This window comes from Anoplophora glabripennis, unplaced genomic scaffold (genome assembly GCF_000390285.2).
Source record: "Anoplophora glabripennis isolate ALB-LARVAE unplaced genomic scaffold, Agla_2.0 scaffold1641, whole genome shotgun sequence".
NCBI lineage: Eukaryota > Metazoa > Arthropoda > Insecta > Coleoptera > Cerambycidae > Anoplophora > Anoplophora glabripennis.
Window position 1 is genome coordinate 24,949 of NW_019417793.1, and position 22,030 is coordinate 46,978.

General features: G+C 30.3%; 1 protein-coding gene across 2 annotated transcripts in view; it reads left to right on the top strand.

Moving 5' to 3' along the window:
• LOC108916612 (E3 ubiquitin-protein ligase SIAH1) overlaps positions 1–19,818 on the top strand; it is a 42,780-nt gene extending 22,962 nt beyond the window's left edge. Inside the window, exons 4-5 of one of the 2 annotated variants that reach the window (XM_018722907.2) lie at positions 4,272–4,528; positions 17,213–19,818. In XM_018722907.2, coding sequence (XP_018578423.1) covers positions 4,272–4,528; positions 17,213–17,393 — 438 coding nt within the window. In that variant the 3' untranslated portion in view covers positions 17,394–19,818. Of the gene's footprint in view, positions 1–4,271; positions 4,529–14,259; positions 14,400–17,212 lie in introns of those variants that run through there. The other variant, XM_018722908.2, reaches the window with a different exon arrangement.
• The last annotated feature ends 2,212 nt before the right edge of the window (positions 19,819–22,030 follow it).

Here is a 22,030-nt window from a genome sequence, read left to right on the forward strand (position 1 = left end):
AATATCCACAAGATTCTGCATTCAAGAGTAATTTTTAACCATTGTATACAACAGTAAAAACTTTAATAAACTTGTTCGAGATGTGGGAAGATAGAATAAAGACGAAAACCAGGTTCCAGAGCGGGGAACACAAAAATACAAGGCAGCTAGAGGATCTGGGCAATCAATCAATCCAGTAATGATTTTATACAGGTTTATTAGTGAGTTACACATAGTCGTGAAGCCAGGTCATTAAGGACAAATCGTCCAAGTAAAGTATCATAAGGTGGATAACAGCCATCAGACTTGAACCATCAGTACTTTACATATTTCCGTTGAATATTCTCAAGTTTTTTACTGCGAACTATATACCTAATGTGAATTCCATACTAAAGAGGCATATTCCAGTTTGGGGAGAACAATAAGGACACTGTTTTAATTCCCGTAAATTGTTGTGAATTCCTCAAAATGATTTCTATTTATATAAATTATTATTAATACACTGCATATTGGCAGTTCAAGCCAAGCGCCACCCTCTCTAATAGAATTTGTTTGTACTTGGACAAAGCAGATAAAATGTAAACAAACCCTTGAGTTTTATACAAAATTGTGGTATGCTTTTTATTTAAAGTCCGAGAGAATTGAGTTTACTCAAGAGAAACTAATAATGCTGTGAGCACTACATTTCGTAGTATGCCTGGAGGCAAATCTAAAGGTGCTAGAGATTTAACAGTTTAACATTACAAAACTTTCTGTATATTTAATTATGTACATGACAGATACTTTTGCAAAATTTCAGTTTAATCAAAGTTGACTTATGTGTAGCATAGACTTAATGGCGCCGCCTCGAAAAATGTTACGATAAAAATGTTGTAGCATTGTACCTAAATAACCCCATTCGAGAAACTGCTCAAATTTTATGCAAGACTAATTTGTGTAGAAATACGTTATATGTACCAATCTGACCAGTTAGGATTAAAAATATTAATACTTTACTTAATACTTAAATTTTTCGTATAAATATTCACATAAAAGTTTAATTTACTCGCGCGCTCACATTCTACAAAATTTTGAACTAAAACCTTTTTCGTTCCAGTTTCCTTTTTTTCGTTTAAAGGAATTACATAACACAGTAAATCACACAATAAGGACGATTTTTGCAAAATTTTTTAAAAACAGACGATTGTAATGCGTACTCTATTTTTAATGACTAACCTAACCTAACTTTCACTTCTTTATATTTCAAGATGAAAAACTTAAATTTGTGTACTTAAAGTACACCTCAAAGGACAGTCTCATTATAATAAAAAAAATTAAGGTAGGTAATTAAAATTAATTTTGCAGTTTTAAAAGACACATTTAAAAATACGGTTTTTAAGAATTCTGTTGGCATTCATTGCCAGCAGAATAGACAAGCTTGTTTCACTATAAGCAATGAACAGCATTACAAGTTTTATTTTAAGAATGTTCACTGTAGACTGTAAGCTAGTGTTTTCTAACAGCAATGAAGGAATGAAAGAATGTCTTAAAAACTGTAGCTTTAAAGTTTATTTCTTCTATTACTCACAAATTTATATTGTTTATTTTATCATATAGTATATACATACATAATTTTAATAGCTATAATAAATATAAAAATAAGTAAAAACAGAAGTAATTAGAACATAATCAATATTTTAACCACAATTTCTCACTAAGAAAAGGCGGGTGTAGGAATAACTTGCACTGGCACTAATTTACCAGATGTCAAATGTGCCTTGCCACAAAACAAATACAGGAAAGATAAACTTATGTGTATCTGTATATAAAACAAAAATAAACAATGCAACTTGAAGTTGTTATGCCATAGGGTGATAAAATGAAATAAAAAACAAACAAACATGAAACTTTTGTTTTATATTTTGAAATTATATACATTGTTGTTCCTGTCTTATTACATCGTTCAATTCCCAAGAATTTTTAGATGAACTTTTAGCTTCAATTAATTTTCCAAGAATTTATTTGCCTGTTATAGGTATTTCTAATGACTTAATCAGTACACCAGAATTGTCTACATTATGACAAATCGCTCAATATGGCAATAATGTTCTCCTGTTTCCTTCAATTATCGAAGAGACCATACTAACTTGTAACGGAGGACGATGATCATTAGAGTAATAGAACCCTACCAAAATTTTGCAAAATTACTAACTGACATTTAGTGGTTTTCCTATTTTTTCACTTAGTATAATAAATTAAACCAAGAAAAACATTACCGACATAAATTATTGATTAATACTTTTCCCGCCCAGAATGTTAAAAATATGTATGCGACGTTCCATGTCAACCGGGACACCGTTCTCTCCAAAAGTAAAGCTTTATGATTTTGGACATGCTGAATCCGAATTTCATATTCCTAAATTCCAGAAGTGGTAGAAGTATTAGTAACAGACATTTTTGACCATTTTTTTGATTTTTAAATCATATCTCTCTGAAAATAAGAATTTTTTGTCTAAAAGTAGCTTCTTTTATGTTTTTTGATGTACTGACTGAGTTATTGGATTATGAAGTCTAACAAAATTAGGGCAATTAAAACGGGCTATTTTTTGACAATATTTCTCCGGAAAAAAGGATAATTCTCTATAAGAATCTATTTTTGTTATCCTGAAGACTAATAAAATTTGGGTGATGAGATCTGATCATTTTATTTTACAATTTTTTGGCATTTTTTGGCATTTTTTGATCTTATCTCTTTGCAAAATAGAATATATGACTAGAAGAATCTAATTTTATATTTTTTAACTATCTGGCTGCAATTTTTGAAGACTTGAATTTTTTTTTTAAATTTGGGTGATGAGATCTGACCATTTTATTTTACCTACCATTCTTTGACCTTATTTCTTTGAAAAAGAGAATATTTGACTAGAAGAAGCTAATTTTATATTTTCTGACTATCTGGCTTCAATTTTTGAAGACTTGAATTTTTTAAAAATTTTGAATGATGAGATCTGAGCATTTTATTTTACCAATTTTGGACCACATTTCTCAGGTAAAAATGATAATTTTCTAGAAAAAGCTGTTTTTATGTTTTTTGACATAATTTCCATTATTGAGTTCGTAAAGTACAATCAAATTTGGATTGTAAGAATTTTGCCATTTTGTCACAATTTTTCGTCACCTAGGAAATTAATTAGGTAGGTTTAAATTACTAGGGTTCCGATTAATTAGGCATTTAGTTTTAGATCTTGGCTATGTTAGATTTGAAGTTATTAGTTTTGGGGCTTGATGCCAAAAAATGCCAAAAAATTGTTAAAAATGTCCAGTTCTTACAGCTCAAATTACTTTGTACTTTAATAATAATTTGTACTTTAATAATTGAAATTGTGACAGCTTTTTCTAGACAAATATTTTTACCAGAGAAATGTGGTCAAAAAATGGTAAAATAACGTGGTCATCACCCAAAATTTTTTTAAATTCAAGTATTCAAAAATTGAAGCCAGATGGTCAAAAAATATAAAATTAGCTTCTTCTGGTCAAATATTATATTTTCCAAAGAAATAAGGTCAAAAAATGCCAAAAAATGATCAGATCTCATCACTCATCACATTTTATTAGTTTTCATGATAACAAAAATCTATGTCAGTATGTCAACAAACATAAAAATAGATTCTTATAGAGAATTATCCTTTTTTTCAGAGAAATATGGTCAAAAAGGCCAAAAAAATGGTCAAAACACGTTCCCTTTTAATTGTCCAATTTTTTTTAGACTTAATCCCATAACTCAGTCAGTACATCAAAAAACATAAAAGAAGCTACTTCAAAAAATCCTTTTTTCCATAGAGATATAGTCTCAAAACCTAAAAAAAAATTTCAAAAATGTCTGTTACTAATACTCCTACCACTTTTGGACTTTAAAAATATGAAATTCGGATTCAGCATGTCCAAAATCGTAAAACTTCCTATTAGATTGGGATATTTTCCATGGATAGATGATTTTAAGCGGAATGAGTTTTTTATAAATTTCTAATTATAGTCGCTATTTTCTGGCTGCCGTTTTGAATTTCGAAATTTTTTTGAGTATACAAACATTTTGAGACAGACGTATTTTTTTCTTATTGTTGGAGAGAATGGTGTCCCGGTTGACATGGAACGTCCCATATATATTATTTTTAAGAAATGAACATTTCCTTTTTCTTTGCCGTTAAAGGAAATAACCCAATTTATATAATTTTTTCTATACATAATTTTCATTAAACATTTTTCTGTATTTCGTCATACATGATAATATTTTATATAATTTTTGTTATGTGTAGGGCCAATTAGATAAGGTAATGGTGCATTTGCAGCATGCTCACAAAAATATAACTACCCTCAATGGTGAAGATATTGTGTTCTTAGCGACTGAAATCAATCTAGCTGGTGCTGTAGACTGGGTAATGATGCAAAGTTGTTTTGGTCATCACTTCATGTTAGTATTGGAAAAACAAGAAAAGAATGATGGACACACACAGTTTTTTGCTATTGTTCAACTTATTGGATCTCGGAAGCAAGCTGAACATTTTGCATATAGGTAACGAATATTGTTTATTTTTGAACCTATGTTTAGACATTAAAAAATTGTCACCATTTACATTTCTGTTATCATCCCACTTTCGAGGTCATGCTAGGGTATCTTTATTATTAATAATAGAAGGTTGCAGTTTTTGTGAACGTTAACTACTTTTCTGAGAGAAATCGCATTAAAATACATTTTTTATATATTTTCTTATTTTAATTTCTAATAGCCACAAAAATGAAAATTTTGATAACACTGGCCGACAAAAAAAATCTTGTTTTTGAGACGTGACCCTACCGCTGAATCCAAAAATAATAAAAAAAATTCTGACTTGTGCCCCCTCCAAACTAGCTGTGCAACCCACCTATCTTTAGTAAATTTTTCCGCTGAATCCGAAAATAATAAGAAAAATTTCTGACCTATGGATCCTCCCCACACACTCTCAATTCCCCTCAAAAATTAAAAAGTCCAAGCTAGCTATCCAATCCACCTATCTTTAGTAAAATTTTCCGCTGAATCCGAAAATAATAAGAAAAATTTCTAACCTATGGGTCCTCCTCCACACACCCTCAATTCCCCTCAAAAATTAAAAAAAATCACACTAATTATTCAACCCACCTATCTTTAGTAAAATTTTCCGCTGAATCCGAAAATAATAAGAAAAATTCCTGACCTATATATCCTCCCCCACACACCTTCAATTCCCCTCAAAAATAAAAAAAATCCAAAATAGCCATCCAACCCATTTATCTTTAGTAAAATTTTCCCCTGAATCCGAAAATGATTAAAAGAAAAATTTCTGCCCTATGGATTCTCCCCCAGGCACCCTCAATTCCCCCCAAAAATTAAAAAAATCCAAACTAGCCATCCAACCCATTTATCTTTAGTAAAATTTTCCACTGAATCTGAAAATAATAAAAAGAAAAATTTCTGACTTATGGATTCTCCCCCACACACCCTCAATTTCCTCCAAAAATTAAAAAAATCCAAACTGGCCATCCAACCTACCTATTCCCCCTAGTTTGGCGGGAATTAAGGGCATGTGGTGGAGGATCCATAGGTCAGAAATATTCCTTTTTATTATTTTCGGATTCAGCGGAAAATTTTACTACAGATAGGTGGGTTGGATAGCTAGTTTGGATTTTTTGGGAGGAACTGAGGGTGTGTGGGGGAGAATCGATAAGTCAGAAAATGTTCTCTTTATCATTTTCGGATTCAGCGGAAAATATTACTAGAGATAGGTGGGTTGGATGGCTAATTTGGATTTTTTTAATTTTTGGCGGGGAAATGAGGGTGTGTAGGGGAGAATCCATACCTCAGAAAATTTTCGTTTTATCATTTTCGGATTCAGCGGAAAATTTCACTAAACATAGGTGGGTTGGATGGCTATATTCCGTGGTAGAAATTATAGAGAGTGACTCATCGCTAGCTTTTGGACTAATAAAGGGATGAAGCGTGCCGGGAACGAAAACCATTGGCGTGTCTACGTAAAAGGCAACAAGATATAGAAAATATTGAAAAAAGATAATAAAACATTATAGATTCTATCGATGTGCGTAGTAAGCGGCACAAAGATAAATAATATTGAACCGTATAAAAATTATTTTATATTTTATACGTATTATGGTAATAGTTTTTATATTATGTCTGAGTCACTCTCTATAATTTCGACCGCGGAGTATAGTTTGGATTTTTTTAATTTTAGTTTTTGAGGGGAATTCAGGGTGTGTGGAGGGAAATCCACACGTCAGAATTTTTTTTTATCAATTTCGGATTCAGCGGAAAATTTTACTAAAGATAGGCGGGTTGGATGACTGGTTTCGATATTTTTAATTTTTGGTAGGGAATTGAGGGTGTGAACGGGAATTCATGTCATAATTTTTTTTATAATTTTCGGATTCAGCAGAAAATTTTCAGATAGGTAGAGTCACATGTCAAAAACACACGATTTTTTTTTTGTCGGCCCGTGTTCTTCAAGTGTGTACAGTTATATTTTTTCTGAAATGTATTTTTTCACATAAAATCTACTACTTAACCTTTTAGTAACTAATGGTTTTTAACTTATAGATCATAGTTGTATTTTTTAAATGGAAATTATAGCCTTGTTAAAATGAGGGTGTTCTGCACTTTCTAAAAATATTGGCCGTCACATTTATCTTAAAAAATAAAAAAGTTGTATCGGCTTCTTTTTTCCAAATGTAAATAAAGGACGGAGTTGGCTTTGACTAACAAATGCACTACTAAATAGAATTTGATGCCATTCTATATATCTAACTATCGAGAAAAACAAATTCACACAATCGGTGATGTAAACAGAAGGTGTTCTGCACTTTCTAAAAATATTGGCTGTCACATTTATCTCAAGAAATAAAAAAGTTGTATCGGCTTCTTCTTTCCAAATGTAAATAAAGGACGGAGTTGGCTTTGACTAACAAATGCACTACTAAATAGAATTTGATGCCATTCTATATATATAACTATGGAGAAAAACAAATTCACACAATAGGTGATGTAAACAGATACTTATTCTAATATTGAGTGTTTTGCTTTTCCTTATAGACCGTGTCACCAAATATATGGGACATTCCATGTCAACTGCGACACTGTTCTCTACAAAAGTAAAAGCAAGGAAGAAATATGTTTAAGGTCTCAAAATGTTCATATACTCAAAAGCTTTCGAATAAACGATATTCAAAATGGCGGCCACAAAATGACGATTATAATTAGAAATTAAAAAAAAATAGTTCAGTACCTAGCTTAAAATCATCTATCCATGGAAAATACCCCAATCTAATATTAAGCTTTTCGATTTTGGGCAAAAGTGGTAGGACTATTAGTAACAGAAATTTTTGACTATGTTTTTGGTTTTTAGACCATATCTCTGGAAAAAATGAATTTTTGTCTAAAAGTAGCTTCTTTTATGTTTGATATACTGACTTTGAGTTATTGGATTATGAAGTCTAAAAAAATTAGGGCAATTAAAACGGGCCATTTTTTTTACCTTTTTGACCATATTTCTCCGGAAAAAAGGACATTTCTCTATAAGATTCTATTTTTATGTTTATTGCCATACTGACTTAGATTTTTGTTGTCCTGAAGACTAATAAAATTAGTATGAACAGATTGATCATTTTATTCTACCATTTTTTGACATTCTTTGACCACATCTCTGGTAAAAATGATATTTGTTTAGAAAAAGCTGTTTTCATGTATTTTGACATCATACATAATTTCGATTGTTGGGATCGTAAAATACAAACAAATTTGTGTTGTAAGAACTGGCCATATTTTGTCAATTTTTTGGCACCTAAGAAATTAATTAAGCAAATATGTTAGGTTTACAGTTGTTAGATTTGGTGCTGATCACCTTAGGCTATGTTAGATTTGGAACTTGATGTCAAAAAATCCTAAAAAATTGTCAAAAAATTGCCAGTACTTGCAACCCAAATTTGTTTGTACTTTAGGATCCCAATAATCACAATTATGATGTAAAAAAAATATAAAAACAGTTTTTTCTAGACAAATATCATTTTTACCAGAGAAATGTGATCAAAAAATGCCAAAAAATGGTAAAATAATATGGTCAGATCTCATCACCCAGATTTTTTTAAATTCAAGTCTTCAAAAATTGAAGCCAGACGATCAAAAAATAAAAATTAGCTTCTAGTCAAATATTCTACTTTCCAAAGAAATAAGGTAATTTTATTCTTTTTCAGTATAACAAAAATCTATGTCAGTATGTCAACAAACATAAAAATAAATTCTTATAGAGAATTATCCTATTTTTCAGAGAAATATAGCGAAAAGGGCAAAATGTGGTCAAAATATGGCCCGTTTTAATTCCCCTAATTTTTTTAGACTTTATAATCCAATAACTCAAAGTCAGTGTGTCAAAAAACATAAAAGAAGTCACTTTTAGACAAAAATTACTTTCTTCCAGAGAGATAGTCTAAAAACAAACAAAAAATGGTCAGAAATGTATGTTACTAATACTCCTACCCAGTGGCGGCTCGTGAAGGAGGACTCTGGGACTCCGCCCCTCCCCCCCAGATATTTTCAAACTATATACTTAAAATAATGTATTTATTTAAATCAATAAGAAATCTAAATAGCATGCATTCAATATCTCTTGGATGTTAGGTTGGTTGCATAAAGTGCGTGTACTCCGTGAACGTAGCACAGATTAATGCCATCTGCCATCTATGATCGTACCAAAGAGTTATGTTCGACCGCGCGCGCAATCCCCACTCCATTGCGGACTGTGAAATCTTGAGTCCATCGTGCAAGCATATTTTTACATATGATTGGATAAATTGGCACATGGAGGGGATAGGCGACGATAGTCTCGCCCACATTGTTTTGGACTCCATGAGGCAGTAACCCATATCACTGAAGTGTGGTTATACGTGTTTTGTTTTTGCTTTGGCGCTTTTTAAGACATTATATTTTATAAGTTTAAGTTTAAAATGAGGGTTTGTGAAATAAAAAAACTTGTTATTAGTAATTTAAGTTTAGAGGAAAAAGTCGAATTGAAAAATAACGGACGTCCAATGCCAGTGTTGAATTTAGTTCAGGTGCAGAAAGAGTGCAAAAGTAGGCCGGCTTTTAATCGCAAATTTGATAAAAACATTTATGTTGTGTGGTTGTGACGAAACAAATAGAATTTTTGGTTTTGTATGTTTATTGTTTGGAGGAAGCGAAGAAAACTGGACGAAATCTGCAGTTTCTGACTTGAAACATTTACCAGACAAGATTAAGATGAAAATTCTCCTAAACACAAAAATAAGTTGGTGAGTTTTTTTACTTTTAGGAAGAGTAAATATTGCTTCTTGTTTAAGTAGTGCTTATGCGGAACAAATAAATAGTCATAACGAAACAGTTAGGAAAATTTGATTGCTTCTTTAAAACATTATAGATATCTTAAAATTATGTGGTACATGTAACCTTCCTCTTCGTGGACATAATGAAAAAAGTGACTCGGTAAACAAAGGGGTATTTTTAAAACTGAGACTATAATGCAAAAATTGATCCCGTTTTTAGATAAACATCTTAGTGATGCCCATGTTTTTAATGGAACTTCAAAAACTATACAGAATGAACTAATACAGTAATCTACATAATTATATCCTAACTGGGTTGGTTGATCGATTATCCACTTCAACCCCCACACGTTGGAATTTTACTTCTCGCATTGTATCTAAGTACCTACTGTACACGCTGACAGTATTCATTTTGGGGTACTTGCAAAACACAATGACCTTCAAATTTCTTAAAAATTTTCACCTGCGGCGCTGAGCGGAGGTCTGCCGCACCCCGCACCCCCCGCAGCTCTTATCATGTACGTCCTCTTTTCAAAATGCGCCCTCCCTGTATTCACCGCCACTGCTCCTACCACTTTTGACCTTTAAGAATATGAAATTCGGATTCAGCATGTCCAAAATCGTTATTAGATTGTGGTATTATTTTTCATGGTAGATAATTTGAAGCTAGGTACTGAACTATATTTTTTTCTAATTATAGTCGCCATTTTGTGGCCGCCATTTTAAATTTCGAAAATTCAAGAACGGTGTCTCGGTTGACATGGAACATCCCATATATTTATTTAAATGAATTATTATACTCGATCAAGTACAAATGTGAATCACTGCAATATGTGAAGTTCATCGATTTTACTTTTATAAGACCTTAATGAGGGAACATTAACTTCACTAGGTAAACTGGTCCATGGGGCAAAAACATTGTTTAAAAGTTGTGAAAAAATGTTCGCAAGACAGCTATGTCCACATGAACGGGAGTTAGTGTTTAAAAAATACAACAATTTTAAATCTATTGAGAACAGATTATGGAAATCTCTGTATGTTAAAATTAAGTCACCACATTTTAGTCTTTCACACTGTGAAAGTACAAGTAAATTACAAATGTGAAACCTGTTATCGTAACTATGTCTACTTCTTCCACAGGGTAACACCACATTGAATTCGCTCAATTTGACGTTTATCTCATACGAATATTGAACACCAAATGACAAAACAAATTGGCCTAACATAAGTCTTGTGAAGTTTAAGGGAGGTTGCAATATTAGGGCGGGAAATTACTTAACGAAACACATGCAGCATATTCATTGCTTTCCTGCAGCTCGAACTTACATGGTTTGACCAGGATATGTCATCAGACATAACAATTCCAAGGTGTGTTAATTGCAGGAACAACTATATTATTCATGAAATTTCGGATTAAAGTGACCAAAATGAAGTATACTGTATTTGCTAGGGTTAATGTAACTTAACCAATCTTTACGAAGTGGATTGATATAACTTTTAATACCATTTGCATATTGAGAACATTTGCACTGTGTCAAACTGATTAGATTTTATGAGTAAACTACAAATAGTAGTGGATACAGTACAGATCCCTGGGGAATACCACTCACAATGTCTACAGTAGCAGAATACAAATCGGCAACTCTGACATTAAACTTTCTTCCTGACAAAAAGTTCCCTATCTAGTGAAGTAATTTTCCACGAATGCCACAGTAATCTTGTTTTTCAAGCAATCTTCTAAAAAGTACCTTGTCAAAAGCCTAACTAAAATCAAGATATAAACCAGCTGGCTCAAAATGATCAAGTGCTTCATAAATGTTTACAAGCCACGTGACCATCGAGCATAGGGAACCAACAGTTCAGGGTTGTGTAATATCAAACCTTAAATCTCAGTGCAGTGGTTGAAGGGATGTAATTAAATAAAGTTTTTAAAATTGCTTGACCTGAACTATCGATATTAAACTTGAAAAATGTGCGTATAAGTTAATTTCAATAACTCCAGCTGAATGGAACTGGGCACGTCAATTTTATGTTACGTTAAATTTCGAAGGGAACTTGCAACTTACCCCAAGAGGGCCCTCCGTCTTCACTACGGCAATGGGAACGGAACAAGCACAGAATTGCAGCACACTTAAACTAATTATGGCCAAGAGCAAAAATTGCGTTAAAGCATTAAAGCGGAAGGCTTCACTCTATGCATGTATTAGATGCAAATCTATATCACACAAGTAAAATAAAAAATATTAACAAAAAACGAACAGAAAGATAGTTTATTTTTAATGGAATCAATTAACAATTATATTTACTATATTAAGACTAAAGTTAATTATACGATTAAATTACTAAAATTAACGAATACTGAACAAAACTTAATACGTATAATTTAAAATTAGATACTTTTGTTTTTTTTTGTTGAAATTATTAAAAGGAGAAAACTATCAAACTTGTAATGAACAAATTGCAAGTTTTTACTATGAAAGCAAAAAGAACATGATGTGAACCGATCACAGTTTATTATTTTTCATTTAAGTACAGAATAAGATAAACAGACAGTTTACTTTTTATTATAGAAAACGTAGCATTACGAAAAAGTTACATTAATTACGTTTTGATATCACTACCTAAACGCCTACTTTTAAGGGATGTAAACCAGTTTTTACAAATGTATGAGAATTTTCTTCAGCCCAGGTTCTATAATTTTGACTTTTTACATAACCAGATATGTGAAACCATGCTTCTTCCTTAATGAAAAATGACAAGTCCAACAAATTATTATTCATGTTTTCTATATAACACCTGCACTACTGTAATCGTCTTCCATAGTCTATGGGGAGTAATTCCTACACAACAGTTGCATTGTATGGGTGTAAATGCAGTTGTTGTTTTTTTAAAGCATTTTCTGTAAGTACAGTTGATCTGCCCGTAGATTTTCTTTTGCAAATGCAGTGTTTGGTTTCAAATCTGTTGACAATAACACATTTCCGGTTTAAGAAAGTGTCATAGTTAATGTTTCTTCACTTTGTGTTCCATTTCGAAAATAAGGCATCTTTTTTCTAGAGTAAATGGCATAATACGTTCTGAAATAAAGTTATTATAAACCTCAAAATTTTGTTTCTGTTACCACAAGTGTCAAAAAAATTTATATGTGAAATATGTACGACTTAAATGTACATAGCAAATAGGAACAATAAAATTATGTCAGAAAATGAATTAAAGCCATAACAGACACGGACGATGGGCGCTACTGAAAAATGCACAAATGTCAGTTTAACATCATCGTTCATAATGATTCGTTTATAATAAACAGTAACAAATCTTGCGTCTACACTCGAAGTAATCCGATCGCTGATTGGTTGAATGAAATGTGAAAAATTACACCAATAGTGTTAATCTTACTGTTTTAGTAATTTTTAATTTTACCAGAATTTAATTGCCAATGCGAAGGAAACAAAATTACTTTTTCAAACAAAATTGCAGGTCACGTGGCTTGTAATCATTTATGAAGGCTCTGTAGTAAATAGGTAGTAGATGGTTTAGCTAGATTTCTTCTGCATGTATGACATACTAACATTACTTCATTTGAAATTTTGTAAAAAATGGTGTGTAGGCATGATAAAAAAATTGAACACTTAATTTTATTAGTTCGTTAATAAGACCTACATCATATACCCATTATTGGCCGTGTTGCCTATACCTTATTTTTGACTAAGCTATGGTCAGCCATGGTTAAAAAATATTAGTTTGATTTATAAATCGAAGAAATTAGGTATGTCAATATTTTAGAAAAGTTCAATTGTGTCCTTTACAAAGGTCAATAACAATATTAAAATATTATTTTATAGGCTTATAGACTATTTTATTTTGTCTGTAGAAATAAATAAAAAAAGTGGTAAAAAATATAAAAAATACATATAAAATAAAAATAATGCCAAAACATAAAAATAACTAAACAACAAAACATACAAATAAAAATGAAAAATCTGACAATAAACAAAAGAAAAGTTAAGTAGTCATTAAAGTAGAAAACAAAATAGTTTAAAAAAGTTGTAGTACTGCCAGTCTCAAATTCATAAGTGATGAAATATGTCAATTATTGAGGGCGTATTATTAAACTATGAAGAAGACAAATAACCCTTTTATTGCTATAATTCAAAAACTAAAAACGTGGATAATCTGTTTTGACTTAAAGATTTCTCTCAAAAAAGTGACTAACGTTCACAAAACCATAACTTTCTAACTTTCAAGATAACCCACCATATCATCGAAAATGGGTGATCAAACAAAAATGTATTATATAAAGGAAAAGCTTTAAAACTATTTTTAATTATTCTGTGCATTTGAATTTTGACGATAAACAGCAAAATTATTATTTTTTAATAAAAGGGAGGAGTGCACTTCTCGCAATGGATCAAGGCGTTCAAGAGGTTAACTAGATTGTATTGCTAATATTCATGTTCATAAATATAATAAAAAAACACCTAAAGTGAAAGAATTTGTAAAAGTCAGCTATTGCGCATGAACAGTGCGTCTGCTGGTATCTGAACATTAAACTCAGAGTATGTGTTGACCAAAATGCCATTGCAGGCACGGGTGTCTGCTGATAAGATACTAAAAAAAAGATAAGAATTAATTTAAAAATTTTATTAAAATATTTCAAAATTTACTATGGCACTCAATATAATGTAATTTATTTCTTGTCACAAGAAAGAGCTGATCATTATAAGATTTTTGTTCAAGAGTTACGTCCACCTGTCAAACGAATGAATATAATATTGCTATTGGTTTAATGAACATAAAAATGATGCTAATTAGATATATTAATCTAATGTTTTATTCTGGTACATTTATCTGGTTATGTAATTAAATTATAGAACTTGAGTTGCGGAAAATCTGTGTAACACTATTGAAATATCATTACATCCTCAGAAAATAGGTGTGCAGGTGGTACTTTCAAGAAGACGGAGGCCCAAATTTTTACTGAGAAATAGTAATAGAGAACGTTTTACAGCAAGCTCCTGGAACAAATGCATGATGATAAACCACATTGTCAATATTTTCAACAACAGTAACAGCACATGCTGCAGCAGAAACTGCAGATATCTGTGGTCATTTTGAACATATGTTAAGAACTTGAATAATATAATAAACTTTTATTAGCTGAGTAAAGAAACTTATTTGTGTTAGCATTATAAGATAAACTGTAATTCGGATAAAACACCTGGATCACTGATTTTGTGATTTCAATCATTTTATAGAAAATTACATCTAATAGTTTCTGAGTTTTAACATTTATTATTCCAAACAACAAAAAATACTTTTCAATTTAGATAGTGATAAAAATTCAAATTTTTTTGTGAGAAAATTATGAAGCATTTTTTTAAATAAAATAAACACATTTTGCAGAATAAAATTAAGTTTTTGTATAGAAAATGTAATATGTACTTGACTGAACCATTTCCTCTAGGGGATTTTGAGTTAATTGTTGCTTTTAGTGCAAGTTTGGTTGCCTAATAGAAGTGGTTACATGTTACATGGTCTATATGTATAGCAAGACTTAATAGTGACATTTAACATTTAGTTTGTGGAATAAGGATTAAAACATTTTGAGTTTTACTTGTATAAATTTGTTTCCATAAGTGTAATCTATGTAAAATATTATACGGGGTTAGTCAAAAGTATGGAAATCCCCAAAAATCTCAGCGGGAAAGCATTTTTGGGATAAATGGTGAGGACAAAAGTTTCAGCATTTTTTACGGTGCACCTGATTGTAACCTTGACCTTCAACATCATATCAACATTAGGTCGGTTTTTTTAAATGGTGACCCTCCTTTTCAACCTCAGAAATGGAAAAAGCAGAAAATTCTGCATCCGAATATGACATTGACTGTGACCACAAGGTCTATGGTCAAGGTCAGTTCAAGGTCAAATGTTGATTTTTACTGTAATTTTTTATTTTTAACTACAAAATCAGAGGGAGTGGCAGTCTTTGAGTAGATACCTGATGGTACTCCTTAGTAACCTTGATCTTGCAGTCACTAAAAAATTGTGAGTCCCTTCTATTTCATCATTGAAAATAAAAAATGACAACCGGAATAATTACTTGACCTCTACCTGATCTTGACCATTGACGTTAAGATCACGTTTAAAATCATAATAACCTGTAGAATTCTACGCTGTATTGACATGTCCTTTCGACCTTGACCTCAAGATCAAAGTCACTAAGGAGTACCATCAGCTATCTACTCAAAGACTGTCACTCCCTCTGATTATGTAGTTAAAAATAAAAAATTACAGTAAATATCAACATTTGACCTTGAACTGACATTGACCTTGAGGTCACAAATTCGGATGCAGAATTTTCTGCTTTTTCCATTTCTGGAGTCGAAAGGGAGGGTCGCCATTTAAAAAAAAACGACTTGATTTTGAGATGACCTTGACCTTAAGGTCAAGGTTATCATCGGATGCGCCGTGGAAAATGCTGAGACCTTTGTCCTCACCATTTATCCCAAAAATGCTTTCCCACAGATTTTTGGGGTTTCCATACTTTTGGAAAATCTTTTAGACTAAAGTCACACGAATGGCATTAATTACTTTTTTGTAGAGATGGGAAAATTCCCAAACTATGAAAATTCCTGGAAAGTTTCCATTGAAAATTCCGGAAATTTTCCGAAAATGTCAAAAATTTTTTTTTGGATGTGGTATTGTGTTCTACATACCATCAGCTTTCCAAAAAGGCCAAATACTTATATACATTTTTATTTATATTGGTATAAATATTGGAAAAATATATATTATGTATTAATCATCCGTTAGAAAAATTTACATGCTGAGGGTTACAGTGCGTAAACACTATACAGTATACAATATTTATCTTTATTTTTTAACAAATAGTAAATACATTAAATAATTATACTAGTTTTAAAATGTAATTGTACTTTGGTTCAACTATCAAAATTCATATTAAATTTGAAAATGAGGCAATTTATGAGTCTTGTATTGCTCTCTATTATGTAGATTGTAGACTTAACAAAGATTAAAATAAGTAAGTGTAAGTGTTTTCTAACTTATTTGGATAATATGGTCTTCTGGTATTCCGAATTAACCGAAAATCCGAAATTAACCAACGATTTTTTGTGTATGTTCATAGAAGTTAGAAGTAAAATTGGCTCCAAGTTTACAAATTGTTAGAAATATTCCCCGAAAATTTCCGACGGAAATTTTTTCAGAAACTTTCCAGGGCAAATTTCTCAAGTTTCGATTATTTCTTCCCGGAAAATTTCCATTTTGGAAACTTTCCGGGACGGAAAATTTCCCATTGCCCATCTCTACTTTTTTGTTTATAATTTCTATCAACCTCAAAATTATTATTTTTTTATAGCCTTATGGTAATAAAATGCACCTACAAAAAAGAACTCATCAAGACTGCAACTCTAATAACCTTTCTTGAGTAAAAAATTTATCATAACTTCTTGTAGATTTTGGCAACCTTATTCGATAACATTAACTGTTTGAAAAAAAAAACAAATTTAAAAATAGTAATTTACTACAATTTGAATGGAAGTGGTTACAAAATATTAAACATTTAATTATGTTTTTCTTGATAACAATTAATGTTATCGCGTTGAAATAAGCAGAGCCTTTTTTAAATGATATTTAATACAAAATACTTTTTTCAGAAATCGCAAATAAAAAAGTAATCAGTTTTTTATTCGATAAGGGTCATTTAATTAACCCATTTGGGTTCCTAAATACAAATCATTGATTAAATATTTTAGACAAACCTTTTTTAAAAAATCAAAGAAGTGAGGCATGACCCTATTATGAAAAGTAGGTAACTAAAATTGTGTATCTATTAGTAAATAATACTCCACTCTTTTAGGTTGGAACTAAATGGTAACAGACGTCGACTGATATGGGAAGCGATGCCAAGGTCAAGCCATGAAGGAGTTGCATCAGCGATAATGGGTTCAGATTGCCTTGTTTTTGATAACTCTATTGCCCAACATTTTGCGGATAATGGAAATTTAGGTATAAACGTTACCATTTCGTTAGTATGTTAAAATTTCTGTCACAATTTACGGGGCACAAGTAATAATATGGATCCTTTATATAAACTTCAAGAATTTACTCTCATATGTGTGTGTGTGTATATATATGTAATGTTTGTATGTATGTATGTATGCATGTATGTGAGTGTATTAATATGTATATATAATTTGAAATGATGACAAGATGAGAAAGAGACATGTATATGATCACTCCAATTATTACTTAATCTTACAGAGTGCCACCCGATACAGCACAAACACCATTTGGTTATAATTACCTTAGAAAGTATATTTTGTTATTAGTTTGTTATGATTTTCTTGGTTCCACAGAAAAACAAAAAGGAACATTGTATCATTTGTATGTACATGGTGGTTTTTTATCCATTTAAGGTAGGAGCTTTTATGTGTAGTATATTTACTTAGTTAACAAATACAGAAATTTATTTGTATATTGTCATAACCTCATTGCTTTTAAAAGTGATATAAAATGTCATTTAATTTTCAGAATTTAACAGTTACAAAACAAATTTATATTTAAAAGTTAAAATTTTAATTTCTAAGCAAAAAGACCCTCATATTTAGGGGAAATAGGTGTAGTGACATTTAGTCGATGATATTGGCTCCCTTATTATACAAACTGTAACGAAAGGAAAACGTTTTATTTATATTTTGTTTTTCATTTTTCACAGGCTGTCAAATTTTGAGATCTCAAATTTTTAAGACTGGCATAGATTTACATTCTATAAAAAGTCAAAATTTCTTTGAAATTATTTATTGTTCATACTCTGTCATCTGTTAATAAATGTAAATCATAACCTACAGTGAAAATTGGAAAAAAAGGATATTGACTGTGGAACCTTACTAGTAGCCTACACTTTACCTATTTCCCAATAATATATGACGGTATTAGGTTATTTTATTCAATTGAAAAATTTAATTTTAATAAAAAAATTTTTTTAATGTCACATTTTCCAAACAAGGATGTTTTGCTTAACTGGATAATTTAGTTTAACTGTAGTTTTGTTATATATTTATTAATGTTTTGCATGGGTAGTTGAATCATTCTAATTATCTTGTGTTTGTGATGTGTATATGGCATTATTATTCATTATTACTGTATCAAAATTATCCACGTAATATAATTTGCACCATTTCATTAACATAAACTAATATCACCCTATTTCATAACTAATCACCATGTTAATAATTAGGAATTTTGATATTTTTTGACATCTAGCTAATGCATATAATTTTACCAAATTTTTTTTATTATAATTGCACAATAAAAACAATTTGAAATAGATAAAATATTTTAATGTTTAAATTACTTTAATATTCAAAAGGAATCTAAACTAAATTTTCTTGTTAAGTAGACATAAATAATGGTATTGGAAATCAGTGTAAATTAATGTTATTTTAACTAATTTGTATGTTCTTTAAAACACAGTTACGATAAATTATATTGTTTTAGGCCCAATATTACTTAGATGTTAACTAACCATTGTGATATAAAAGTAGTTACACGTAATTTTCACTTTTCAAACTGATTTCAAAATTCTTATTGCGAAGGTTATACATTATTATTGTTTTAAAAATCGAAATGTTCTAAGCAGTATATTGACAGTCATAAATTTTATTTTAGATATTTGATAATTTAAAGATTTTTTTCAACTAATTACTAAAAAAATGAAATTTGTTTTATATTTTATTTAATAATTAGATAAAGAAAGCAGTAAGGAATCTTATTTAATAGAGATTAACTCAATGGAAATCAAACGAACAAAATTGCTGTGTACAAAATGGTTAAATGAAAAAAAAGCAACCAAAACAATTTCTGTAGCGGTACATACTGCAATCTTTTCCTTTTCTAATATTAAATATAATTGACAAAACAGTTTCAGTGGAATATAGAGGTTATCCTTACAATATAAATCTATGTACTATATCACAAAATATTTTTTTTCCTGTAAGTACAGGGCTCCTACACATAGAAATAATATCTTATTCTTTTTCTGAACCGTGTTGAATTAAGACCTGCACTGATATAAATCAAATTTGAAATCAACTTTATGCAATTAGATTATTGGTTGAAGATGTATGTTTGAATATATTTGATTGGTAGTAAAGGACTGGACTAGCTTTTAAAAGTGACTTGTATGAGCATTTGAAAACCTGTGCAGAAAATCTATTAACTTAATAAGCCAATCCAGTCTTTTTGGATCTTTGTTTAAAGTTGACATTACAGTATCTAATGACTTTGACACCACAATTATAAATTGATACATTTTGGTGATTAGTTATTAATAAAAATGAACTTTTTTGACACTATTTGGCTGATTTTTAAAATAGTTTTGTATGATTTATAACTAGTATATTATTGTTCACTTTGCTTTGTAAGAAAAAATGTAAACTTATTTGCAATAAAATTTTTATTTAACATTTATTTTAAATATCCAGCAATTGTATTTGTTTGGACAAGTCTCCACGTTCTTGTGTTATGGACATAGACTTTCAGTTTTTTCTATGTAATCTTCAATTCAAGTTGTATGCATTGTGTTGTTCTTCCAAATTTGGCTCATATTGGAGAAATTTGGTTATTTTTTTCTACAAGGAATTAAAATTATTTTTCAATATCGAACAAGTGTAAGCATTTACCTATAGTCGTATCCCAAAATAATAGGCAGTGATTTCATCTTTAATCCAGCTCACCATTTTTAGCAGTCGACACAAAGAGAAGTACGAGCCATTTATAAATTCTTCACAAAAAAAAGGTGTAGCTAGTGGATATGTGTATGTTTTACTATTGCTCCTACTTAAAAATTAAAAATTGGTGGAAAATTGAAGACTATAATTACAAAAGTTATATCATCAGATAGATTTGGACCTGTAGTATATGGTGTAAAATTGTTGGTTTATTGGTGATGTTGATAATGGAGTTATATAGTAATATATGCCAACAGTTAGTGAATATAGGGGAGAAAAAGTACAAACAGTGTAATAATCCTGAAAAACTGAATATTTCTTTATACAAAGATACAGAGTTGGCACAGTTTAAACATTTGTACAAATATGTTGTACAGGTTCACATAAAACCGAAAATTGTAATTCTAATGATGTATGCAAAAACTGTGTGGATGCTACTGCTAATGATCCAATTAAATGTAGATTGTAATCATATAAGTCCTGTCCTGTATTGCAAAGAAAGCAAATGATTGAAAAAAGAAATATCAAAGTCAATAGCAATTAAGTAATGATGTATTCTTATTAAATACACAAAGACTAATGGGATATTTTGATGAAATCAAATATTTTACACAGATTAGAAATCCTATGGCAATATGTTTAACTGAAACACATATTACTGAGGACATAGATGATATTGAAAGGATATATTAAGAAAGTAGATACACTGGAGGTGTGATTTTTTATATTATATCAGATATTAGATGTACTGTTTCTTTCACTCATGTAATTAATATGAATGTCTGGTTTTTGGCGATAAAATTAAAAATAAAAAGTGAATTAATCTCGGTTGCTGGCGTGTATGATTCACCATCAAGTCAGTCGCATAGTGTAATTTTGGATTTTATTGAAGATTGGTTGGAAAATAATTTTATGAATATAGATCACAGCGTCTTATTGATAGGTGATTTTAATATTAATTGGAAAGTAAATTCAACGTATTTAGCTAAACTAAAAACTCTTTCTCAAGATTATGGATTAAATCAATTAGTAACTTCAGATACACATTTTCATGATGGTGGAGCATCTCTTATTGATTTGGTATTTTGTAATGACAAAAATATTGAGGCGACAGTATTAAATGAACCTACTATATGTAACTATAGCTGTCTTGGAATCTATATTCGAGATTATCAACTTGGCAGGAAAATATCAATTAGGAAGAGACTAGAAAATTTTGAACAGTTTCACACTGATGTGAATTTTTTGAGTAATTTTAATTATAATAGTAATAAAATCGACGACAAATATGAGGGTTTTTTGTGTGGAATAAGAAAAATCATAGATAAATTAACACCAAAACGAGATGTGCTTCATGGTAAATATAATGGGTGGTTTAATAATAAGGATTTAGATGCCATAAAGAAAAGGGACAAATCGTATAAACAGCATAAAATAATAAGGGCAGAGAATGACTGGGAGACTTATAAACAAAACAGAAATCAAGAACTTAGCATAATTAGAGTAGAAAAATGTAGATATAAACAAAAAATTGATTTTTGTCGCGATGCAAAACAAATGTGGAACTCTCGGAAACATATAACACGGCAAAAATCAAAAGATGATATTGACATTGACTTCAATGGCCTACTGGTAAATAATTTGTGACATAGTTAAAAAATTTAATGAGTTTTTTGTAAATAGTATCAACGATATTGTACAACATATACCTAGTAATGATCCAATTTTTTCAATAAAAAGTGGGGTAACCAATTTCTCTGAATTTAAAATATTAAGCAAGAATGAATTAAAACAAGTAGTTTTTTCTCTTGCTAACAAAAGTAGTCCGGATGAAGTAGCAATGTATATAACAAGCGTTCAAATAAAAACGTGGTCAAGTTGGTTCTGAAAATTTGGACGTAGGGCGTAGCGTATAGCAAATGAACTTAAACGTCATCTGTCAAAGC